The sequence below is a fragment of the Giraffa tippelskirchi genome, chromosome 4 (assembly GCF_054371585.1).
Source record: "Giraffa tippelskirchi isolate mGirTip1 chromosome 4, T2T-mGirTip1v1.2.pri, whole genome shotgun sequence".
In the NCBI taxonomy this organism is placed as follows: domain Eukaryota; kingdom Metazoa; phylum Chordata; class Mammalia; order Artiodactyla; family Giraffidae; genus Giraffa; species Giraffa tippelskirchi.
Genome location: NC_137278.1, coordinates 173809263 through 173836528, shown reverse-complemented (window position 1 = coordinate 173836528; position 27266 = coordinate 173809263). Strand labels below are relative to the sequence as shown.

Here is a 27266-nt window from a genome sequence, read left to right as displayed (position 1 = left end):
GTATTTATTCTCCTGGAATAGTGTGAAATAACCCTTTTCCTGAATGAAGACCTTCCTTCTATGGTTCTTTCTCCTGAAACAAAGCTTTCCTTTTCCCAGCCCTGAACTGGAATAATTTCCTTGGAGATCCCTCTTATTTAGAGGGATTGTAGTGAGGTCACTGCCTGAGCTGATTTCAGTTCATTTTCTTGAGCTGAATTGTATGAATGGCTTCACATGATATCTTTTAAAGGGATAAACTTGCATATAAATAAAACCACCAGATTTCTTCATACAGTATGATGAAGTCTTGACATTTCAGACGTTTTGTGTGTAAATAGCATAGGCACTCAAAAGATGTTTGCTGGAAGGAAGGATGCTGGAAGGGAAGAAAGAGAAGGGAGGAAAAATTAGCAGAAAAAATTTTTTTTCACTGGAGATAGATTTGATTTTTTAATTGGGAAAAGAAATATGAAATTTATTATTGTTATACTTGTGAACCCAGAATATAATTTATGATGACTTAGAAAATAATTTGGAGAAGGCAATGGCACCCCACTCCAGTACTCTTGCCTGGAAAATCCCATGGATGGAGGAGCCTGGTAGGCTGTAGTCCATGGGGTCGCGAAGAGTCAGACATGACTGAGCGACTTCACTTTCCCTTTTCACTTTCATGCACTGGAGAAGGAAATGGCAACCCACTCCAGTATTCTTGCCTGGAGAATCCCAGGGATGGCGGAGCCTGGTGGGCTGCCGTCTATGGGGTCGCACAGAGTCGAACATGACTGAAGCGACTTAGCAGCAGCAGCAGAAAATAATTGCCTTTTATCTACATTTAAATGCAAAGACAGTCCATTGAACAAGACACAGAAAAATGATTTACCTGTTTTTTATACATGTTTTGTTCAAAAAACAATCTGTAAGAAAAATTGAAGAATTTCTTTCTGGATTAATTTTCTCATGAAATGTGAGCATTTGAGTTTTGCTTCTGGGCAGACATATTCTGCTTAGCAATCTCTTTTGACATTGCTTGCTGAGCACATATGTTTTTCCTTATGCTGATAATTAATGTCTCTGTAGTTTGAGTAGTAGCTTCTAACCTATCCAAAGGTGGTGGAATGAACTATAAGAAATAATATCGATCAGAAACAACAGTTAGGGTACACTGGTTGTCCCATACTTTTGATCCCAAGATTTCTTATAGTGTATCTCATTCTAGCAACAAAAAGAAAAACTAGGAACCTCAGGAGGGCTAAGGGAGTGGGAACATTGGTGACTGCCAGCCCGGGCAAATATAGTCTTTTTGGTAGTACTCGAGGGTAGAAGACCAGATCCTAGATTGAGGCCCAAACCCCGATAAGTCAGAACAAGTGTTCAGGATATCCAGGGGCCTGGTGAGCAATGGTTCTCTAAGATTTAAGGTCCTCAATTTGCATGTATTGTAGGGATGGGGATACAAGGGGTAAATTTTCTTTTTCTGGTTTTTGTATCAACTATATTTTCTTTAATATTTACACATATCATTTTGCTGTTGTTCAGTCTCTCAGTCGTGTCTGACTCTTTGCGCCCCTACGTCAGATTTCCCTATCCTTCACCATCTCCCAGAGCTTCCTCAAACTCATGTCCATTGAGTCAGTGATGCCATCCAACCATCTTGTCCTCTGTTATCCCTTCTCCTCCTGCCTTTAATCTTCCAGCATCTTTTCTAATGAGTTGGCTCTTTGTATCAGGTGGCCAAACTATTGGAGCTTGAGCATTAGTACTTCCAATGAATATTCAGGATTGATTTCCTTTAGGATTAACTGGTTTGATCTCCTTGCAGTCCAAGGGACTCTCAAGAGTCTTCTCCAACACCACAGTTCAAAAGCATCAATTCTTTGACACTCAGCCTTCTTTATGGTACAACTCTCGCATCCATACATGACTACTAGAAAAACCATAGCTTTGATTATCTGAACCTTTGTTGGCAAAGTGATGTCTCTGCTTTTTAACGCTGTCTAGGTTTGTCATAGCTTTTCTTCCAAGGAGCAAATGTCTTTTAATTTCATGACTGCAGTCACCATCTTCAATAATTTTGGAGCCCAAGAAAATGAAGTCTTTCTCTGTTTCCATTGTTTCCCCATCTATTTGCCATGAAGTGACAAGACTGGATGCCATGATCTTAATTTTTTGAATGTCAAGTTTTAAGCCAGTTTCTTACTCTCTTTCACCTTCTTTAAGAGTCTCTTCAGTCCCTCTTCACTTTCTGCTAAAAGGGTGGTGTCATCTGCATATCTGAGGTTATTGATATTTCTCCTGGCAGTCTTGGTTCCAGCTTGTGCTTCATCCAGCCTGGCATTTATCATGATGTAATCTGCATATAAGTAAAATAAGCAAGGTGACAAAATACAGCTTTGACAAACTTCTTTCCCACTTTGACCCAGTTCTTTGTTCCCTGTCTGGTTCTAGCTGTTGCTTCTTGACCTGTATACAGGTTTCTGAGGGGGCAGGTAAGGTGGTCTAGTATTCCCATCTCTTTAAGAATTTTCCAGTTTGTTGTGATCCACACAGTCAAAGGCTTTGGCATAGTCAATGAAGCAGAAGTAGATGTTCTGTAATTCTCTTGCTTTTTCTATGATCCAGTGGATGTTGGCAATTTGATCTCTGGTTATTCTGCGTTTTCTAAAACCAGTTTGTACATCTGGAAGTTCTTGGTTCGTGTGTTGTTGAAGCCTACCTACCTTGGAGAATTTTGAGCATTACTTTGCTCATGTGTGAGATGAGTACAATTTGCGGTAGTTTGAACATTCTTTGGCACTGTCTTTCTTTGGGATTGTAATGAAAACTGACATTTTCCAGTCCTGTGACCACTGCTGAGTTTTCCAAATTTGCTGGCATACTGAGTGTAGCACTTTCATAGCATCATCTTTTAGGATTTGACATAGCTCAACTGGAATTCCATCACCTCCACTAGTTTTGTTCGTAGTGATGCTTCCTAAGGCCCACTTGACTTTGCACTCCAGGATGTCTGGTTCTAGGTGTGTGATCACACCACCATAGTTTTCTGGGTCAATAAGATCTCTTTTGTATAGTTCTGTGTATTCTTTCCACCTCTTCTTAATAATCTGCTTCTGTTAGGTCCGTACCATTTCTATCCTTCATTGTGCCCATCTTTTCATGACATGTTCCCTTGGTATCTCTAATTTTCTTGAAGAGATCTCTAGTCTTTCCCATTCAATTGTTTTCCTCTATGTCTTTGCATTGATCATATAGGAAGTGATCATTATATCACTTACATAAAGGGAAAAACCCTAGGTTTTATGTATTCACTGAGTAAATTTCAATGTGTCAATGGAGTCAATGTGGATTCACTCCTTTTCTAGGAAACATGTTATTTTCATTGCCATTAGTGTACTTTAGAAGAGACATCCAGTTTGATGCAGATATTTCAAGGTTTAAATAACTTAATGTATAAAGTTTAGTTGATACAAGCTACCCCTTCTCTTATTGAACACATATATTCATAGTACCCATCATGGCAAATAGATGGGGAAACAATGGAAACAGTGACAGACTTTATTTTCTTGGGCTCCAAAATCACTGTGGGTGGTGACTGCAGCCATGAAATTAAAAGGCGCTTGCTCCTTGGAAGAAACCTAGGACAAACCTAGACAACATATTAAAAACCAGAGACATTACTTTGCCAACAAAGGTCCGGGTAGTTAATGCTATGTTTTTTCCGGAAGTCATTTACGGGTGCGAGAGTTGTACCATAAAGAAGGCTGAACACCAAAGAATTGATGCTTTTGAAGTGAGGTGTTGGGGAAGACTCTTGAGAGTCCCTTGGATTGCAAGGAGATCAAATCAGTCGATCCTAAAGTAAATCAACCCTGAATATTCATTGGAAGGACTGATGCTGAAGCTCCAATATTTGGCCACCTGATGTGAAGAGCTGACTCACTGGAAAAGACCCTGATGCTGGAAAAGATAGAAGGCAGGAAGAAAATGGGACGACAGAGTGTTAGATGGTTGGATGGCATCACCAACTCAATGGACGCGCGTTTGAGCGAGCTCCGGCAGATGGTGAAGGACAGGGAAGCCTGGCTTGCTGAACTACTTGGGGTTGCAAAGAGTCAGACATGATTGAATGACAGAACAACAACAGCAACATTCATGACACCTTTATCCATAAAACCAACACTGATACAAGTGCTCAATAGAATAGTATTTCCAAGTGGAACACTACTAAGCAGTAAAAAGTAACAACCTACTTATTTATATGAATATATGAATCAGTCTAAAATACATTTGGAGCAAAAGAAGTCTTTCACATACATACAAAGGACACACAATATGATTTTATTTAGAGGGAATTCTAAGACAGACAAGACTAGAGTGAAAAATTCTGAACAGTGTGGGTGGTGCATGACTAGGAAGTAATAGGAGAGAATTTTTTCTGGGGTTATGGTAACCTCTCAATAAGGGTTCAAATTATGCAGGTGTATACATTTGTCAAAACTCAGAATTGTCCTGTTTAAGATTTGTGTATTTCACTGAATATAAATGTCACCTCAATAAAAGAACAATGAATAAATTTTGAACTCTAGTTAATGGATGTGCATGCTGAAATGTTTGAAGATAAAGAATACTGAAGTCTTCAACAGATGCATCAAAAAATGAGATGGTTTAAAGTATGAAGAATGCGATGGAAATGATAGAAATTAGGTGTGATATACAGAGTGGTGTTCATACCACAATTCTTTCTACTTGTCTGTGTGTTTGAATTATTTTATACTAAAATGCTGGCAAGGAAAAAAGTTGATGAGCCTTTCCTTAGGAAACACAATATCATACTTTTCAAAAGCTCTTTCCTAAAATAAATGGGACATTGCAATCTTGCAGATGAGAAAACAGAGTTACCGTATAAACCCTAGAGTCAGTTCAGTTCAGTTCAGTTCAGTCGCTCAGTTGTGTCCGACTCTTTGCGACCCCATAAATCGCAGCACACCAGGCCTCCTTGTCCATCACCAACTCCCAGAGTTTACCCAAACCCATGTCCATCGAGTCGGTGATGCCATCCAACCATCTCATCCTCTGTCGTCGCCTTCTCCTCCTGCCCTCAATCCTTCCCAGCATTAGGGTCTTTTCCAATGAGTCAACTCTTTGTATGAGGTGACCAAAGTATTGGGAGTTTCAGCTTCAACATCAGTCTTTCAAAAGAACACCCAGGACTGATCTCCTTTAGGATGGACTGATTGGATCTCCTTGCAGTCCAAGGGACTCTCAAGAGTCTTCTCCAAAACCACAGTGCAAAAGCATCAGTTCTTCGGTGCTCAGCTTTCTTCACCATCCAACTCTCACATCCATACATGACCACTGGAAAAACCATAGCCTTGACTAGACGGACCTTTGTTGGCAAAGTAATGTCTCTGCTTTTTAGTATGCTGTCTAGGTTGGTCATAACCTTCCTTCCAAGGAGTAAGCGTCTTTTAATTTCATGGCTGCAATCACCATCAGCAGTGATTTTGGAGCCCCCAAAAATAAAGTCTGACAATGTTTCCACTGTTTCCCCATCTATTTCCCATGAAGTGATGGGACCAGATGCCATGATCTTAGTTTTCTGAACGTTGAGCTTTAAGCCAACTTTTTCACTCTCCTCTTTCACTTTCATCAAGAGGCTCTTTAGTTCTTCTTCACTTTCTGTCATAAGGGTGGTGTCATCTGCATATCGGAGGTTACTGATATTTGTCCCGGCAATCTTGATTCCAGCTTGTGTTTCTTCCAGCCCAACGTTTCTCATGATGTACTCTGCATATAAGTTAAATAAGCAGGGTGACAATATACAGCCTTGATGTACTCCTTTTCCTATTTGGAACCAGTCTGTTGTTCCATGTCCAGTTCTAACTGTTGCTTCCTGACGTGCACACAGGTTTCTCAAGAGACAGGTCAGATGGTCTGGTATTCCCATCTCTTTCACAATTTTACACAGTTTATTGTGATCCACACAGTCAAAGGCTTTGGCATAGTCAATAAAGCAGAAATAGATTTTTTTCTGGAACTCTCTTGCTTTTTCGATGATCCAGCGGATATTGACAATTTGATCTCTGGTTCCTCTGCCTTTTCTAAAACCAGCTTGAACATCTGGAAGTTCACGGTTCACGTATTGCTGAAGCCTGGCTTGGAGAATTTTGAGCATTACTTTACTAGCATGTGAGATGAGTGCAATTGTGTGGTAATTTGAGCATTCTTTGGCATTGCCTTTCTTTGGGATTGGAATGAAAACTGACCTTTTCCAGTCCTGTGGCCACGACTGAGTTTTCCAGATTTGCTGGCATATCGAATGCAGCACTTTCATAGCATCACCTTTGAGGATTTGAAATAGTTCAACTGGAATTCCATCACCTCTAGCTTTGTTCGTAGTGATGCTTCCTAAGGCCCACTTGACTTCTCATTCCAGGATGTCTGGCTCTAGGTGAGTGATCACACCATTGTGATTATCTGGGTCGTGAAGATCTTTTTTGTACAGTTCTTCTGTGTATTTTTGCCACTTTTTCCTAATATCTTCTGCTTCTGTTAGGTCCGTACCATTTCTGTCCTTTATTGAGCTCATCTTTGCATGAAATGTTCCCTTGGTATCTTTAATTGTCTTGAAGAGATCTCTAGTCTTTCCCATTCTGTTGTTTTCCTCTATTTCTTTGCACTGATCACTGAGGAAGGCTTTCTTATCTCTCCTTGGTATTCTTTGGAACTCTGCATTCAGATGGGAATATCTTTCCTTTTCTCCTTTGCTTTTCGCTTCTCTTCTCTTCCCAGCTATTTGTAAGGCCTCCTCAGACAGCCATTTTGCTTTTTTGCATTTCTTTTCCATGGGGGTGGTCTTGATCCCTGTCTCCTGTACAATGTCACAAACCTCTGTCCATAGTTCATCAGGCACTCTGTCTATCAGATCTAGTCCCTTAAATCTATTTGTCACTTCCACTGTATAGTCATAAGGGATTTGATTTAGGTCATACCTGAATGTTCTAGTGGTTTTCCCTACTTTCTTCAATTTCAGTCTGAATTTGGCAATAAGGAGTTCATGATCTGAGCCACAGTCCGCTCCCGGTCTTGTTTCTGCTGACTGTATAGAGCTTCTCCATCTTTGGCTGCAAAGAATATAATCAATCTGATTTCAGTGTTGACCATCTGGTGATGTCCATGTGTAGAGTCTTCTCTTGTATTGTTGGAAGAGTGTGTTTGCTATTACCAGTGCGTTCTCTTGGCAAAACTCTATTAGCCTTTGCCCTGCTTCATTCTGTACTCCAAGGCCAAATTTGCCTGTTACACCAGGTGTTTCCTGACTTCCTACTTTTGCATTCCAGTCCCCTATAATGAAAAGGACATCTTTTTTGGGTGTTAGTTCTAAAAGGTCTTGTAGATCTTCAGTAATCAAACCTAATTTCTTGTCCAGTGCTCTTGCCATGATATATAAATATGTAACATTTCAAGTCACTTTAATTTTTGGGGGGGGCCTCACGAACTCTCATTTAGTAAGTAGAGATAATTTCTCTTAATTTGCATATTTTAAAGTCATGCTGATTGGGATGAAATGGTTTCCTCATTGTTGTTGTTCAGTCACTAAGTCATATCCAACTCTTTGCTACCCCATGAACTGCAGCACACCAGGCTCCCCAGTCCTTCACTATCCTGGAGTTTGCTCAAACTCATATCCATTGAGTCAGTGATGCCATCCAACCGTCTCATCCTCTGTCATCCCCTTCTTCTCTTGCACTCAATCTTTCCCAGCATCAGGGTCTTTTCCAGTGAGTCATTCTTCAGATCAGTTGGACAGAGTATTGGAGCTTCCGCTTCAGCATCAGTCCTTCCAATGAATATTTAGGATTTATTTCCTTTAAGATTGACTGATTTGATCTCTTTTCTGTCCAGGGGACCCTCAAGAGTCTTCTCCTGCACCACAGTTCTAAGGGATCAATTCTTCAGCAGCAGCCTTCTTTATGGTCCAACTCTTACATCCATATATGACTACTGGAAAAACCGTAGTTTTGCTATATGGACCTTTGTTGGCAAAGTGATATCTTTGCTTTTGAATATGCTGTCTGGGTTTGTCATAGCTTTCCTTCCAAGAAGCAAGCACCTTTTAATTTCGTGTCTGCAGTCATTGTCCAAAGTGATTTTGGAGCCCAAGAAAATAAAGTCTGTCACTGTTTCCATTATTTCCCCATCTATTTGCCATGAAATAATGGGACTGGATGTCTTGATCTTAGTTTTTTTGAATGTTGAGTTTGAAGCCAGCTTTTTCACTCTCCTCTTTCTCCTTCATCAAGAGGCTCTTTAGTTCCTCTTCACTTTTCTTCCATTACAGTGGTATCATCTGCATATCTGAGATTATTGATATTTCTTCTGACAATCTTGCTTCTAGCTTGTGATTCATCCAGCCTGGCATTTTGCATAATGTATCTGCATAGAAGTTTTATCAGCAGAAATATAGAATAGCTTTTTGACTTTGGAAGATGGAAAGTTATTAAATGAGATGGAAAAAGTGCTAGCCAGAAAGCAAGATTGGTCATTGGACTACTTTAAAATCAAGGATATTACTTCCTTAAAAGACATCACTAAAAGAGCTGGGAGAGGTGGAAATCATGAACTGTCAGAAAGTATTTGACACCCATGTAACTGAAAAATGATAAAGATACAGGAAACTGGCCTTCAGACAATGATTTCATCAAAAGATGCTGCAATATGGGTGAAAAATCAAGCCATACATTCTGGGGAGAGATATTTGTTTTGCATATGGCTGACAAATCATTAAGATGGTAAAAAGCACCCTGATGAAAATTGAAAAAAGCCTTGAGTAAAAATTACACAGAAGTGGAAATGTGAATGGTCAATAAAATATGAAATACTTTATACTAAATAAAGTATATACTTTATACTAAATACTAAGTACTTTAGTGTAATTAGGAAAGTGCAAATTAAAACCACCAGATATCACACTGTGTCACACTCCCCAGAGTGGGGAAAACCTTAAAGTCGGAAAGTCCACAGTAAGAACATGGAACAACAGGAACTCTTAGACGCTGGTGGCAATGTGAATCAGGGCAGCCACTTTGGAGAACCCTGCAGTCTTGTTAGAAAGAGTTGAAGCTGTGTGTGATCTTTAGGCTGGTCATTTAGCTCCTGGCCCACACTCTAGAATAGTGATTTTCAACCCTTATGTTAGAATCTAAAAATGCTGTTTTTCAGTCACTAGTCATGTCCGACTTTTTGCGACCCCATGTACTGCAACACACCAAGCTTTCCCTGTCCTTCACCATCTCCCTGAGCTTGCTCAAACTTGTGTCCATTGAGTCAGTGATGCTATCCAACCATCTTGTCCTCTGTCCCCCTCTCCTCCTGCCTTCAATCTTTCCCAGCATCAGGGCCTTTTCTGATCATCAGGGTCAACTCATATGTTAGAATCTAAAAATGAGCTGATCAGAAATAGTTTGGCTGGGCGTTACCCCAGACGTGTAGTTACCAGATTGTGTCTGTAGGTGCCCAGGGACACTACCACAAACTCACGGAGGACTGTGGGGTATTTTACATGTTCGAGAGAATACTGTGATACTTGGCATCTGCTGGACACTGTGTGAACTACTAACTCAAAATGTTTCAGGTCACAGTTTCCTTGTTAGACTTGCTCCATTCTTTTCTACTATGCAAGATTTTGCAAAACTAGATCTTTCAGTGGTTGCTCAAATAAAAAGCAGATAGGAAAACCATAGGAAAATCACTGTGGAACAGGAAATGAAGATAGCTTAGTCCACTCTGATTCCAGGGTTTGAGAAGTTGTACAGAGCCGAACAGGTGCCCTATCCCATTCCTAAGCAATTGTGGTTATTTAAGAATGAAACTAAAATATTTTTTCTTTCAGTTTCCACACATTAGTTTTTCAGACGGCTTGTGCATCATTTTGGAGAAGGAAATGGCAACCCACTCCAGTATTTTTGCCTGGGAAATTCCATGGACAGAGGATTCTGGCGGGCTACAGTCCATGGGTTGAAAAGAGTCAGACATGACTGAGCTACTAACACACGCAGTGCCTCATTTAGACATGAAGACTTACTAAGTTGTTTGGAACTATTTAGTAAATGGACTTGTTTGGTATTTCTTTTGTCCTGGGGTGCCATTAAAAAAAAGTTTTGAGACACCAAGTGTATCTTGAGCCAAGAATGTTTGAGAATCTCTATCCCAAATTAGTTAACAGAATATTTGGGGTTGGAGTCTGTGTGTCTTTGTTTTGAAAAACTTCCCAGGTGATTCCAATGGCCCCTAGAACTGAGAAGCACTGCTAGGGAAACTCATACACATGTGGCTAAGGATAATACTATCCAAAGTATATCTGGGGACCAGTGCTGTTTGCACGTGATTTTCTACAGGTCTTTGTCAAGGTGTAGTTCGTATTAATCACATCTTCAGTGAGTAACGGTACAGTTTTTGTAATCTTTTTTTATCCCTATGTTACATTTGTTCTGGTTAAACTTATTGAAGTGTAATTTCCTGACTGTTGAATCTAATAATAAAAAAATGGATAGTTGGACAACATGAACTCACTCATTGCTGGTGGGAATGCAGCCAAATGGTGTAGCCATTTTGGAAGATAGTTTGGTGGTGTTTTACTAAAGTTAACATACTTTTACCATACAATCTACTAATCATAATCCTTGGCTTTCCCCAAAGGAGTTGAATACTTACATCCACACAGAAACCTGCACACACATGTTTATAGCAGCTTTGTTCATAATTGTCAAAACTTGCAAGCAACCAAGGATGTCCTTCAGTAAGGTGAATGGACAACTAAACTGTGGTACATCCAGACAATGGAATATGATACAGTGCTAAAAGTAAATGAGAGATTAAGCCAAGAAAAGATACGGAAGAAACTTAAATGCACATTACTAAATGAAAGAAGCCAATCTGAGAAGACTTCATACCATATGATTCCAAGTATATGACGTTCTGAAAAAGGCAAAATTCCGGGACTGTGAATAAGTCAGTAGTTGGCAGGAATTGGAGGGTATAGAAGAACAGATAGAGCAGGAGATTTTAGGGCAGTGAACTACTCTGTATGATACTATAATGGTAGATACATGTTATTATGGCTATGTCCGAATTCACAGAAAGTACACCACCAAGAGTGAACCCTAATGTAAACTGTGGACTTCAGGTGATTATGATGTGTTAGTGTAGGTTCTTCAGTTGTAGCGAAAGTACCCCTCTGGTGGGGGAGGCTATGCATGTGGAGGGCAGGGAGTATTTGGGAAATCTCTGTACTTCCCTCTCAATTTTGCTGTGAACCAAAACCATTCTAAAAAAAGTCTTTAAAAAAATCATTGGGGCTTACATTCTGTGCTTTTCTTCTAATATTTTTCTAGTAATTTATTATTTATATAGTTTTATTAAAGTATAATTGACATACAACAAACTGCACATACTTAAAGTGTACAACTGGATGAATTTTGACATATGTATACATTTGTGAAATCACCATCACAGACAAGATAATGATAATATGACTGATAATATCCATCAGTCCTTAAAATGTTTTTGTGCACCATGATAATCCTTCCTTTTTTCCTCTGCACACTGATTCACTGCTTCCTTAAGCTCCCCCAGCTTTCAGCCACCCACACCTCTCTCCAGGGCAACCATTCATCTCCTTTCTGTCACTGTAGATAAGATTTGTCTGGCCTATTTTGCTCAGCATAATTATTTTACAATTCAACCATGTTGCATGTATCAATAGTTCATTCATTTTAACTTCTGAGTAATATTCCATTTTATGGATATACTGCAATTTCTTTATTCATTCATCTGTTGATGAACATTTCAGTTTTTGTCTATTACATATAAAGGTGTGCACATTTGTGTACAAATCTATATGGACATGGCTGGGTCATGTCATAGATACATGGTTACAGTAGTACATTTTTATTGTATTTTGCAAAAGTGTTAGTCTGCCAATAATTGGAAATAAAACAGTTCCTTCCCAAAATGTATTTTGATAAGTACTAACCAGGGAGATATGCACTCGGTTATGATAGAAAAATAACTGGATGCAATGGATCCAATCATCCATTGTTACGATTAGGTGATTGGAATATTAAAATGAGGTATATAGTATTCAGAATAATATAACAATGAAAATAGATGAATGATAGCTACATTTATCAAAATGGTTAAATATTAGGAATTGGAAGTTGAGTTTAAAAAGCAAATTGCAAAAGAATACCTATGGAATGATTCCATTATGCAAATTTTAAAAGAAAACGATATTAAATATTAAGAAGATGTGGGAAGAATACAAAGAAGAACCACACAAAAAAGATCTCAATGACCCAGGTAAGCAAGACGGTGTGATCACTCACCTAGAGTCAGACATCTTGGAGTGTGAAGTCGAGTGGGCCTTAGGAAGCATTGCTACAAAGCTAGTAGAGGTGATGGAATTCCAGTTGAGCTATTTCAAATCCTAAAAGATGGTGCTGTGAAAGTGCTGCACTCAATATGCCAGGAAATTTGGAAAACTCAGCAGTGGTCACAGGACTGGAAAAGGTCAGTTTTCATTCCAATCCCAAAGAAAGACAATGCCAAAGAATGTTCAAACTACCACAGAAGTGCACTCATTTCACATGCTAGCAAAATAATGCTCAAAATTCTTCAAGTTAGGCTTCACTAGTATGTGAACTGAGAACTTGCAGATGTTCAAACTGGATTTAGAAAAGTCAGAGGAACCAGAGGTCAAATTGCCAACATCCACTGGATCATAGAAAAAGCAAAAGAATTCCAGGAAAACATCTAATTCTGCTTCATTGACATGCCAAAGCCTTTGACTGTGTGGATCACAACAAACTGTGGAAAATTCTTAAAGAGATGGGAATACCAGACCACCTTACCTGCCCCCTCAGAAACCTGTATGCAAGTCAAGAAGCAACAGTTAGAACTGGACGTGAAACAATGGACTGGGTCAAAATTGGGAAGGAAGTACGTCACCCTGCTTATTTAACTTATAATGCAGAGTACATCATGTGAAATGCTGGGCTGGATGAAGCACAAGCTAGAATCAAGATTGCTGGGAGAAACATCAATAACCTCAGATATGCATACGACACCAGCTTTATGGGAGAAAGTGAAGAGGAACTAAAGAGCCTCTTGATGAAAGTGAAAGAGGAGAGTGAAAAAGCTGGCTTCAAATTCAACATTCAAAAAACTAAGATCATGGCATCTGGTCCCATCACTTCATGGCAAATAGATGGGGAAACAATGGAAACAGTGAGAGACTTTATTTCCTTGGACTCCAAAATCACTGCAGATCGTGACTGCAGCTGTTAAATTAAAAGACGCTTGATCCTTGGAAGCAAAGCTATAACAAACCTAGACAATATTTTAAAAAAGCAGAGACATTACTTTGCCAACAAATGTCCATATAGTCACAGCTATGAATTTTCCAGTAGTCATGTATGGATGTGAGAGTTGTATCATACTGAAGGCTAAATGTCAAAGAATTGATGCTTTTGAAGTGGGGTGTTGGAGAAGACTCTTGAGAGTCCCTTGGACAGAAAGGAGATCAAACCAGTCAATCTAAAGGAAATCAATCCTGAGTATTCACTGGAAGGACTGATGCTGAAGCTGAAGCTCCAGTAATTTTGGCACCTGATGTGAAGAGCCAAGTCACTGGAAAAGACCCTGATCCTGGAAAAGATTGAAGGCAGGAGGATAAGGAGATAACAGAGAATGAGATTGTTGGATGGCATCAGCAACACAATGGACATGAGAGTGAGCAAGCTCCAGGAGATGGTGAAAGACAGGGAAGCCTGGTGTGCTGCAGTCCATGGGGTCTCAGAGAGTTGGATACGACTGAGCGACTGAACAACAACAACAATATTAAATTATTTGTTGCTTCCAAGTACATAGATACATGGTAAACTATAAAGAAAAGCAAGAAAATGGTAAATACAAAATTTAGGGTATTGCTTCCCTGAAGAGAGTTTGGGGTACAGCAGGAAAGATAGGATCAACGCAGGGTATACAGAAGCTTTTGAGGCTAATGTGTCATAATCTATTTCCTGTGATCCACATAGTCAAATGCTTTGGTGTAGTTAAGAAAGCAGAGGTAGATATTTTTCTGGAACTCTGTTGCTTTTTTGATGATCCAATGGATGTTGGCAATTTGATCTCTGGTTCCTCTGCCTTTTCTGAAACCAGCTTGAACATCGGAAGTTCATGGTTCATGTACTGTTGAAGCCTGGTTTGGAGAATTTTGAGCATTACTTTACTAGCATGTGAGATGAGTGCAATTGTGCAGTAGTTTAAGCATTCTTTGGCATTGCCTTTCTGTGGGATTGGAATGAAAACTGACCTTTTCCAGTCCTGTGACCACTGCTGAGTTTTCCAAATTTGCTGACGTATTGAGTGCAGCACTTTCACAGCACCATCTTTTAGGATTTGAAATAGCTCAACTGGAATTCCATCACCTCCACTAGCTTTGTTCGTAGTGATGCTTTCTAAGACCCACTTGACTTTGCATTTCAGAATGTCTAGCTCTTGGTGAGTGATCTCACCATGGTGTTATTTGAGTCATGAAAATCTTTTTTGTATAGTTCTTTTGTGTATTCTTGCCACCTCTTCTTAATATATTCTGCTTATGTTAGGTCCATACCATTTCTGTCCTTTATTGTGCCCGTCTTTGCATGAAATGTTCCCCTGTTATCTCTAATTGTCTTGAAGAGATCTCTAGTCTTTCTCATTCTGTTGTTTTCCTCTATTTCTTTGCATTGATCACTGAGGAAGGCTTTCTTATCTCTCCTTGCTATTCTTTTGAACTCTGCATTCAGATGGATATATCTTCCCTTTTTTCTTTGCCTTTAGCTTCTCTTCTTTTCTCAGCTCTTGTAAGTCCTCCTCAGACAAGCATTTTGCCTTTTTGCATTTCTTTTTCTTGGGGATGGTCTTGATCCCTGCCTCCTGTACTTTATCAAGAACCTCTGTCCATAGTTCTTCAGGCACTGTCTACCAGACCTAATCCCTTGAATCTATTCATCACTTCCACTGTGTAATCGTAAGGGATTTGATTTAGGTCATACCTGAATGAAATTAAAAGATGCTTACTCCTTGGAAGAAAAGTTATGACCAACCTAGACAGCATATTAAAAAGCAGAGACATTACTTTACTGACAAAGGTCCATCTAGTCAAGGCTATTGTTTTTCCAGTAGTCATGTATGGATGTGAGAGTTGGACTATAAAGAAAGCTGAGCACGAAGAATTGATGCTTTTGCACTGTGGTGTTGGAGAAGACTCTTGAGAGTCCCTTGGACTGCATGGAGATCCAACCAGTCCCTCCTAAAGGAAATCAGTCTCGAATATTCATTGGAAGGACTGATGCTGAAACTGAAACTCCAATACTTTGGCCACCTGATGCAAAGAACTGACTTATTTGAAAAGACCTGATGCTGGGAAAGATTGAAGGCAGGTGGAGAAGGGGATGACAGAGGATGAGATAGTTGGATGGCATCACTGACTCACTGGACATGAGTTTGAGTAAACTCCAAGAGTTGGTGATGGACAGGGAGCCCTGGCGTGCTGCAGTCCATGGAGTCGCAAAGAGTAGGAATCTGACTGAGTGACTGAACTGAACTGAACTGAGTGGTCTAGTGGTTTTCCCTACTTTTTTCAAATTAAGTATGAATTTGGCAATAAGAAATTCATGATCTGAGCCACAGTCAGTTCTGGGTCTTGTCTTTTGTTGACTATATAGAGCTTCTCCATCTTTGCCTACAAAGAATATAATCAGTCTTGATTTCAGTATTGATCATCTAGTGATGGCAATGTGTAGAGTCATCTCTTGTGTTGTTGAAAGAGGGTGTTTGCTATGACCAGTGTGTTGGAAGAAAGTGTTTGCTACGACCAGTGCGTTCTCTTTACAAAACTCTGTTACCCTTGCCCTTCTTCATTTTGTACTCCAAGGCCAAATTTGCCTGTTATTCCAGGTATCTCTTGACTTCCTACTTTTTCATTAGAGGCCCCTATGATGAATGGTATATCTTTTTTTGGGTGCTGGTTCTATAAGGTCTTATAGGTCTTCATGGAATGATTCAACTTCAGCTTCAGCATTACTGCTTGGGGCATAGACTTGGATTACTGTGATCTAATGTGGGTTGAGTGAGTGAAGTGGCTCAGTCGTGACTGACTCTTTGTGACCCATCCATGGGATTCTCCAGGTAAGAATACTGGAGTGGGTTGCTCTTTCCTTCTCCAACGTGGGTTAGAGTACATAAAATTAAAAACTTATTTCTTTGATCATATTGCCACATTTCAAAAGCTCTTTTGCCATACTTGGACAGTGGTTACCATATTGGACAACACAGATATATCATTGATGGAAGTTCTATTTGGCAGTGCTATTTTATGCTCTTACCCTGGATTTCATTTTCTTTTTAAATTTTTCTAACATTATACCACATACTTATTGATTTATTTGTGTTCCACTAGAATTCTCCCAGTAGCAGAGATTTTTTTCTAAAATATTGCTGAATCCTCAGCGCCTCAAGCAATGCCTGTTTATAGTTATCTGTAAATGCTTATTTAGTGAACAAACAAGTGTATAAATAAGTTTTAGCATTTCAAGTAAAAATATTTTGTCTAATGTCCTTGAGTAACCTAGTATACTGTTTTGTCACAATTTTTAAGATAAAAAAATGAAAATCCTATAACCAAGGATCATATTTGAAAGATAATATGATATTATTAAATATACTAGCTGAACTTTTGTCTTTCATATATGAAGGACAAGAAATATGAAAATTCCACTTAACAGTTAACATATTGTCTTGAATATGAAGGTAAAAAATTTCGATTTTCTTTGGATTAAGAGGTCATTTGAGTAGAATAAGAAAGCAAGGTATACTTATTATGTAGCTAAATGGACTTAAGCTGCCCTGCAGTTGAAAGCAACTGATACACTGCAATGCACTCTATTAAAGGTGATAATTGTGGAATTATAGCTACACATATGATGAGAAATCCTAGTACATTCTAAAATTGTATAGAAATGTCAGTTTATCTCCAATTAATTTCAAATAAAGATTGTCCATGAAATGACTGCAGTGCCTAAAAAGAACTTGCTATCTGAACAAAATATAACCAGAAGCATGACTGCCCTAGATTTGCCTATAAATAGCAAATCTGCCAAGCATGCAGCTTCAGTAGCCTTATAAGAGATTGTTTCTCTCCTCTTGGGTCCAACTTTGTCAGGAGATGCTTGGAATGGTGGTGGAGGAGGGAGGTGCCTGGCAGAGCCTCACAGGCCTGGTAAATCAGCTTCAACAACTAGCCTCGTGATAGTTGTCAGCTGGCTGTCATGGCCAGTTCCGGTTACCAACAGTTAGGAATTGGGTAAAATAGGAGTGTTTTCTCCTTCACTCTCCCTTAATGCAGATTTTTCTGAGCCGTGTTAGTTCTCAAAGAATTTGCAAATGTAGATCATGGAACATCTGTAGCCTGTGCTGGATTGGTGTTATTTTTATATTTCAAGTAAAAAAAAAAAATACACCATAATAAATGTTCTTGGATAACCTTCCATACTTACACTGGTTTTAAATCAGGCCTAGTGAAAGAGCACACTCCTCATAAAAATAATGACTAACTTTTGGATATCCTTATGTTCAGTTAAAGTTTCTGAGCTGTAATAAATATGTGTTAAGGATTCATCAAAGATGAATTTGTCAAAAATGAATTCATCAATTTGTATTTTCAATTTCAATTCTTGACTGTATTTTGAAGATCTGTTCTGTGTATATGACTGAAGTGTTTTATTTCCTTTGGTGCTGGATCCAGAGTACATTTGCTATTAAGATCTTAGGGGTCATTTTAGCCACCAAGGGAGCATTGCCTGTGTGCCGAGAATAATGTGAGAACCATAGGTTGCCTTAGTCTATTGATTTTACTCAGGCAGAGTTAAGAAAATGGCCTGTGGAAGTTTTCTGTTACATAGAAGTGAGGAAGTAGTTGTGAAAAAGAAGCAGGCTGAGGTGCTTGACACAGAGTTCACGCTAATTTTAAATTTTATTAGTACTTAAGTATATAGTCGACCTTCACTGGTGGCTCAGTGATAAAGAATCCAGCTGACAATGGAGAAGACCCAGGTTCGATCCCTGGGTCGGGAAGATCTCCTAGAAAAGAAAATGGCAATCCAGTCCAGTATTCTTGCCTGGAAGATCCCATGGACAGAGGTGGGGTATAGTCCGTGGGGGTAGCAAAAGAGTTGGGCACGACTTAGTGACTAAACTAAGAAGAAGATTCCTTTGATTAAGATTAAGATTAAGGTTCCTTTGTCAGGGTGAGGGTCTACTGAAGCATGTCACCATGTCACCATGGAGAGATGTGCTGCCAGACATCCTACCAACGGCTTTTTAATGAGTAATGAATTCAGAATTGCTCTCACAGAATCGGATCATTACCAATGGAAAAGCAAGGTTAATGGCACCTCCAAAGGTAATTTTTCGTCTGTTCGTAAGTCTATATGCTTATTATCACATGTAGAATCTTGGCTACTCCATAAAGTATGTCTTTCCGTCCTGAGACTGAAGAAACCAAACACCAAGAGTATCCTTCTCTGTTAATTCCAGCCTTATTTCTTCCTGATCTGTACACAGTCCAGAAGCATCATTTAATAACATTTGAAATTTTAAAATATGTGTGTGTGTGTGTGTGTGTGTGTGTGTGTGTGTGTGTGTGTGCTGAGTCGCTTCAGTCATGCCTGGCTCTTTGCAACCCCATGGACTGTAATTCGCCAGGCTTCTCTGTCCATGGAATTCTCCAGGCAATAATACTGCAGTGGGTAGCTATTCCCTTCTCTAGAGGATCTTCCCAACCCAGGGACTGAACCTGCAGGCAGATATTTTACTGTCTGAGCTTACCTTAACGTAACCAGAGTACAACTCTGAAGACCAGAAATTGACATTGCTACAATATTATTAGCCAATATTAAGAGTGCATTCTGATTTTGCCAAATGTCCTACTAATATCTTTTTTTCATGTCAGACTCAAATCCAGATTCCTATACTGCATTTAATTGTTATGTTTCCTTAGTCTCATCTTGTCTGGAGAAGTCTTTCTCTCTTTTTCCTAACCTTAATACTTTTGAAGGGTCCTGGCCAATTATTTTGTAGAATGCTTCCATTTTGATTTGCTTCATGCTTTCTTGTGGTAAAAACTGGCTTATGCATTGTTGGCAAGAATATCACAGAAATGACCCTGTGCCCGCCTCATGTGTTGATCAGAGGTGCACAATGTCAGGATGTCTTGTTGGTGCTGAGCTAAGTTTTGGTCACTTAGTTAAGGTCTACTGGGTTACTCCATTGCAAAGTTACTGTTTTTCCCATTGGAATTAATAAATATCTTGGGAGAAAATGCTTTAAGACTATGCAAATATCCTGTTTCTCATCATATTTTTTGCCTATTATTTTATATTCCATATATTTCATTGATAATCTTTACCTGCAATAATTATTACTTGGTATCTGCCAAGTAATGCTGATGTATTTTATTTCTATTAGAATTAAATTATTAAAATTCTTCTGTAAAGAAAAGCTGTTCCTTCTTCCCTTATTTATTCAGTTGTTACATCAATGTGGACTCATGAATATTGCTTCTGTTCTATGGATTATAATTCACTACTGTTAACTATTTTGTTCCCCCCAGTTATCCCAGATTCGGCCATTTGGGAGCCTCTTTAGGTAGGCTCTTGTGTCCTTTGACATATCTACGTCATTTTTTGAAAGCATCTTGTTACTCTTTGGCACCGCAGCTTACACCAAGTTCATTTTGCTCCAGCCAGGAACTCAGTCATTTCTTCAAAGAGCCCTAGTTCTTTTAATTGGGGATTGATATTTAGAACCAAAATTTGGCTGCAAGTTTTGCTGACAGAGCTAGAAAATCTGTGTACACAACCACACATAAGCACCTTTGTCTCTCCCATCTATTAGACTATTTCCCTATTAAAGACTATCCTGATACTTCTAATTACAACCCAATACCACTAGTTTCCTTCTCCCTTTCTTTATTTGTAATGCCTTTCTCCAGCAGGGAGAAATTTGGCTTTCATTATCCATAATATGTTTACTTATTTCCTCAAACCTAGTATACATGTAAAGAAGTTTTGGAATTGTGCCTCTATAATCCCCGTGAGAAATAGATTTACTAACTAGACTATAGTGTTTGGGTACAATTTGTTTTGTCTTTAGCTTTACAGTGTATAGCAAAAATACCAATTTCCAAAATTACTCAGGTTAGATCTTTTTTTCTTGACTCCTTTCAATGTAGTCATGTTGTTCATTTGTAGTACAGCTGGGTTCATTTGTTACTATTTGTGTTCCATTGGGTCCCTGGACACATAGAGGCTGATCTTAATTATTATTTATTTGGGAGATACATGAAACATTATAAAGAGTAGAGGCATTACTTTGCTAACAAAGGTCCGTATAGTTAAAGCTATCATTTTTCCAGTGGTCACGTATGGATGTGAGAGTTGCACCATAAAGAAGGCTGAGAGCCAAAGAATTGATGCTTTCAAACTGTGGTTTGGCGAAGACTCTTGAGAGTCCCTTGGACTGCAAGGAGATACAACCAGTCAATCCTAAAGGAAATCAATCTTGAGTATTCATTGGAAGGACTGATGCTGAAGCTGAAGCTCCAATACTTGGCCACCTGATGCAAAGAGCTGACTCATTTGAAAAGACCCTGATGCTGGGAAAGAAGGCAGGATGAGAAGGGGATGACAGGATGAGATGGTTGGATGGCATCACCGATTCAATGGACATGAGTTTGAGCAAGCTCTGGGAGATGGTGAAGGTCAGGGAAGCCTGGCAAGCTGCAGTCCACGGGGTCGCAAAGAGTCAGACACAACTGAGCGACTGAACAACAAAATGTGAAACATTACTGTAGTTCTAAGTTCTGGTTCTATCTACCAGAATGATATGATAAGACAATCTCAAAAAGTGTCACTCCTATGAAATGTGATCTGTTGTATAGCCTTTCATTCCCTCATTTTTTCTACCCCGTTCCCACTCACTAACTATAGTTTATCAATTTCATTAATTTCTGGGTTTTTTTATTTCTTTGTACACAGATATGTTTTCTTATATATTGATCGGATTTTAATGTCTTTTTGTGGTACCAGAAGTTTGAATGCTGTTTGGTAGTTTTCTCTCTTAAAGGTATTATTTGTAATTGATATATTCTTACCACTAATGTATTAGAAAGCTAATGAAACTATCATTTTCTTTCTCGAAAATTATTTTGGGGATTTTTTTCTAGACTGAAAATTAGAATATGAATTTTTATGGTCTCATTAGCACTTAGCTGTCTATGCCTTGATAGGATTTGTCTAAAGATGGTGACATAAAACAAGCAGTAATGCTTTTCAAGTTTTAACACATTATATCTATATTTTAGCAAAATATTTAAAGTTTTTCTTTCTCCTTATTAAATTGAATTATTTCAAGTGTCAGTGAGAGCTGCTAGCTTGTTACATGAACTGTGTAGTTTTTGCTTCTGAAAGTCTTGTTGAATAGCTTTTCTTGTACACAAAGCAAAATGAATCATGTTCCCAATTCTGTTGAGTGGTGCAGCGGTGCATTTCATTTTGTGCTCTTTCTCTTTCCAAATCCTCTGCAGGCGTTTGGGCAGTCCTTCTCCATCCACCGTAAGGTTGCTGAGGATGGAGAGACTCGGGAGGAAACGCTTCTGCAGGAGTCAGCATCAAAGGAAGCTTACTATCTGGGGAAGATCTTGGATATGCAGAATGAACTGAAACAGAGCCGGGCTGTGGTCACTAATGTCCAGGCAGAAAATGAGAGGCTCACAGCCGTCGTGCAGGATCTGAAGGAGGTAAACAAATAGCAAACATGTTCCCTGTGAGAGAGCTGTGGGAGAGAGAAGATAAAATTCTTGCTAGGAAAGAGGAGTAAAGCTTTTTCACTAATCAGAGGAGCTATATTAAACAAGAAGCACATAATGTCAATGCTAGCAATTTTTTCTGCTTTTTTTAGTAAAATGAAAGCTTGTTCTGAGGTGAGATTTCTCTCTCTTTTCGTTCAGAATTAAAGCCTTTATTTATTGAGTACTTGGGACCTGGTCTTGCTATTTCTGCAGAGGTGTTTAAAAAATATAGTGACCTTAACACTTCCTTCCCTTTACTTGTTTCAATACAGTGTGGAGAGGAATGGTTGGCTCTTATGCTCAGTGTCAGTACTAATTCAAAATGACAGTAGTGTTAGCACAGGACTGTCCTCACTGAGGGAAAGAGACTGGCGGAGGAGTGTTTTGAGGGAGTCTGAGAGTCTGGCGATAGAGAACCATAAACTGTTTTGCTGGTTGTAGACAAGCAGCAAATTATAGCTGGTATGAATCAGATTAGAAACCTTCTTCATTCCCAGGGCCTCCCCTGAACTAACTCTTTCCCTTCAGCTTTGTACTTAGCAGCATCACATGCCAGATGGTTTCAGAGTGGCAGAGTCATTCTGCCTTGTGGGGAGGAGGTGATCCTGGGGACAGAAATAGCCAAAAGCAGCTTCATCCACTACCCTTTTAGGAGTAGTTTTGGAAACTTCATATTAAATTGTTCACTCCATTTTTTGATTAAGAAAGCTGTAGAAGAGGTACAGGTAGCCTCTAATTCCTACACCAGTGCCGGGTACACTACCAAGTAGGCTCATTAACTAAGCATAATAATAGAAAAAGATCAGATGAAAAAATTGATATTGTGAAATGCAACCAAAGCAACCCACTGATACCCTTTTCTTGAAATTAGTGGCATATTACAAGTAAAGTTTCATTATTATGAGATATAAGTTGTCCAAAATTTACTTAAATTTAATCAATAATTTATATAAGCCTGTGTCCATATTACAGTGAAGTCAGTGAATATTCGGAGAAGGCAATGGCACCCCACTCCAGTACTCTTGCCTGGAAAATCCCAGGGAGGGAGGAGCCTGGTAGGCTGCCGTCTGTGGGGTCTCACAGAGTCGGACACGACTGAAGCGACTTAGCAGCAGCAGCAGCAGCAGCAGTGAATATTGACAGTAAAGTATTTGCTTTACCTAGTTTGTTGCCTTTGGGCATGCCCCAAATATAGCAGTATGACTCTGGAGACAAAGAAAGGAGCCAACCAAGGGGAATATAGTGTTGGGTACCAAGAAGAACATGCGAGTTTTCAGGACACTTTGCCTCATTCTCCTAAATGAATGTTAAAAACCAAAGCCCATCTCCAGTTCTTCATTTGTCACATCTGTATGTGCTGGGTTTTCATCATCACTTGCTTATCCTCTGGAGTACCAGACCTCCTCCTCCAAGTGGACTCAAGGTGCCATAGGCTAACTTCCTGGATTAAGCAAAGCCCAAAACATCCACAGGCAGGGCCCTCAGCCACCATGAACAGCAGGTTCACATAGCAGGTTAGCAGAGGGGCTGTGACATGGGCAACCTGTGCCTTGGGTACCCATGTGCAGGAAGTTCGTATAGAAGGACTGAAACCAGTGAGTCGGGCAGTTTTGGTTGCCAATTGGATCTATCTTCTGAAAGCTGCACGCCCCATCTTGTGCATGGCAGTTGCAGCTGAGGGAAGAATAGCAAAGGTTGAGGAAAGGGTATCCATAGATGTTTTTCTATTGGTGCAAGACAATGGAGATTGACAGAGCATCCTCACTTACACCATGCTTGATTGCAGTTTCCAAGGAGTAGGCTTATGATAAGCAGCAGGAGTTGGTTATGAATGAGCATGCAAAGTAGAAATGAACTGAGGCCATAAAGGAAACAAAATGTTGAGAACCCCTTCATTCAGATCAGTTCTCAAATTTTAGTGAGCACCAAAATAACCTAGACAACTCATCAAAACCTAGTCTTGTGCTCAACCCCCTAAAATTCTGATTCAAAGTCTAGGTGGAATTCAAGAATTTGCATTTCTAACAAATTCACAGCACATAGAGACCACACTTTAAGAAACATTAATTTAGACTTCTTTTTGGCTGGGTATTGGAATATCATAAGGCTCACAATTTGGGGAATTGCTGAATGATTACTTGGTTATAATCCTTTGATTGCTGTGCATTTTCAATAGTTGATTTGCAGTAAGAGAATAACTTGTTACATCCAAATTTATGTATTTTTTCAGTGTAAAACAGCTCAAGGCGCTATAGCCAGTTGGGTTTGTCGGTAACTAAAAGAAAAAAACAGGTGGTCAGTTTCCTGGTTTCCTAAGTGTGCCAACAGTATATCTGTTAATATTCTTTCTGATGGGCTGAAAGCTAGTGAGTGGTATTACTATACCCTGGAGCCCTGCTGTTTTTCATGCAGACCTTAGGTTTTAACATCACTAATAAAATTATTATTAGCATGCAGAGTTGAGTACATTTGAAAAAGGAGAAAAAGAATAAATTCTGTTTCTTAGTATGTTGATATAGACTTTTGATGACTGGTGTTAAATTGAAATCCCAGATTTGTTTTTATTGTAGGCTCAGTTTTATTTATGGCACCCCACTCCAGTACTCTTGCCTGGAAAATCCCATGGATGGAGGAGCCTGGTAGGCTACAGTCCATGGGGTCGCTGAGAGTCGGACACGACTGAGTGACTTCACTTTCACTTTTCCCTTTCATGCATTGGAGAAGGAAATGGCAACCCACTCCAGTATTCTTGCCTGGAGAATCCCAGGGATGGCGGAGCCTGGTAGGCTGCCGTCTATGGGGTCTCACAGAGTCGGATACGACTGAAGCGACTTAGCAGCAGTTTTATTTGTCTTTTTGTGTTCTGGATATGGATGGGTGCATAGTGACTGAAAGAGAGACGTGATAGGACCATGAGAAGTAGACAAAGGTAACCAGTGCAAAACATAGTAAATCATCAGCTTGACAGGTGCTGTGTGAATTTGATAAGTTAATTAATGGAATTATTTTTATTTATTAAAAGGACTAATCTCTAATTTCAGTAGAATCATCAATACTGGTAAAGGTACGTGTGTTTGTATGTGTGCTCTGTGTGTTATGGACATTTTACATTCACATTTGCATGCGTGCACATGTATGTGTGTATGTATCTATAATTCCATGGCAAAATTATTTTCTATATATGGTATATATAGGATAGTATAGTGAAAAAAAAGGAAGCATTTCTGAATTAGACATTAGAAAATCAATATTCTAGGCTCAGCTCTGCTAAAAGTTTTAGAATTATACTTGTGGTATTTGTTAAAGATTATTTTATTATATAGTGAATATATAATAAACATAAACTGTTATCACTAATAACTTTCTGAATCCTCCATAAAAATGTTATTGAAGATATCATTTATTATGTAGGTCCATATTCTTAGGTTAAAGAAACATTAAGTAAATACCTCTCTGAATTTATTGCCTTGAAAATTCTTTCTGTTGCGATATGAATCAGATGGTAGGAATTACAATATGTTTTATTATTGCTTTAGTTGTTGAAAAGCTCTAGCACTATGTATGACTGTAAAACCTAACTTAGATTTTTCATGTAATTCTCATTTTTAGACATTTTAAACAGCACTATTGTATGTGTTTTTAAAGAGTAAACTGCTTTAAATAAGATTTTAAGGACAGGGAGTATAAAGGAAAAATGTCACCCAATCAAAGGACCAAATAGGAGTTAATCAAGTGTTAATACTTCAGGTCCACTAATAAAATGTTACCTGTTGGTAACATTAGGATATGGTCATTTTATATTTTAAAAGTTGCTTAATTCATATGATTTTTATCACATCTGAAGCTCCATTTTCCCCTCAGTGCAATATACAACCAGATTTTATAATCTACCAGCTCAATTTCCAGAAATCTATTATAGCCACATCTATGAATTTGCGCATGTAGGCACTTTAAGTGATTATTTGATAAAGACTACTCCCAGATCAATAATTCTTTCTCCAGTAACTTGGAATGGTCATGTAGCCTTTATTCAGACACTTCTAGCACTGTGGAGAATGGTAAACTCTGAGTCTTTCCAAGGAAGGGACTGTCTTTTGTCTGTCATTTATCTTGGTATTTCCCAGGACTCAGTATAGTTCCTGGTCAAAAGCGGACATTAAAAAAAGAATGTTTGTTGAGTTGTACTGAACAGAAATAACCTATGTTAGGAGTTAGCTACCTCTGGTTTGAATTCCAGATGTGCCACTTAGCAACTGTGTGATATTGGACAAGTCACTTTTGTTCTGTAAGCATCACTTTCCTCATTTCTGACCTGGAGATGGTAATACTAATGTAAGGTCCTATGCATTATACAGGTCTTATGTCCAATGCACACAGGAGATGTTAAATTACTGTTCATTCCTGTCTTCCAGCTTCTTCCCAAGGCTGCCCATCCTGGTGCTTGGCAGCTCCAATTGTTAAACTGCCCTTTTTTATTCAGTGAAAAATTGATTCTCTGTAATTTTCACTAACTGGTCATATTCCTAGCCACTGGATCTACAGAGAATACAGTTTGTTTTTTTAAGTTTTCTATTCCACTTGACAGTTTTAGCACATGCCCAACAACTTAAAATATTTGGAAAGAGCAATCTTATTTTCTCTTTTTCAAACTAAACATATCTAGATCCACTATCACTTCCTCATGTGACATGGTTTCAGGATGCCTATGCATCCTGGTTATTACCTTCTTAGACTGACATCCAGTGTCTCTTAAAAATGTGTATCTGCTCTTTAACCACATACTATTGACTATCTTTACCCCACTGGAAATTTTTAAAAATGTGAACTACTGAATGTAGGGTTTGAGTTTCTCATCTTAGGGTTTTCATCTTTTTAGATTTTCTACTTTGAAATCATACATTAATTTATTCAACAGAGGTCTCTTCAGTGCTTGCTATGAGTCAGATGCTTGGGTACCTGGAAGCATCAGTGAACAAAAATTCAACAATGAGTGGTTGTTTTCAATGCTAAGGCAACTCAGTGTGTTCAGAAACTCTTTCTTTCTGTACCTTAGTATCTCCGGAGATAGTGAGCTGTGTTTTAGACAATATGTACTCTAGATTGAATGTTTGTGTCCCCCCAGCATTAATATGTTGAAACCTAATCCTCGATGTGATGGTGTTTGGAGGTAGGGCCTTTGGGGATGATTAGGTCATGAGAGTGGAGCCCTCATGAATGAGACTGCATAAACACTGCAGAGAGGCTCCCTTACCGTTTCTACTATGTGAGGACACAGCAAGAAGATGGCCATCTCTGAACCAGAAAGTGGGCCTTCACCTGACATTGAATCTGCTGG

The 27266-nt window shown here is 39.0% G+C and overlaps 1 protein-coding gene across 15 annotated transcripts in view; it reads left to right on the top strand.

Annotated features, from left to right (window-relative positions):
• BICD1 (BICD cargo adaptor 1) overlaps positions 1–27266 on the top strand; it is a 236829-nt gene that overhangs the window by 82605 nt on the left and 126958 nt on the right. For all 15 annotated transcript variants that reach the window (XM_081591579.1, XM_081591584.1, XM_081591580.1 and 12 more), the window contains exon 2: positions 21668–21880. In XM_081591579.1, the coding sequence (XP_081447705.1) occupies positions 21668–21880 (213 nt within the window). The remainder of the gene's footprint in view (positions 1–21667; positions 21881–27266) is intronic.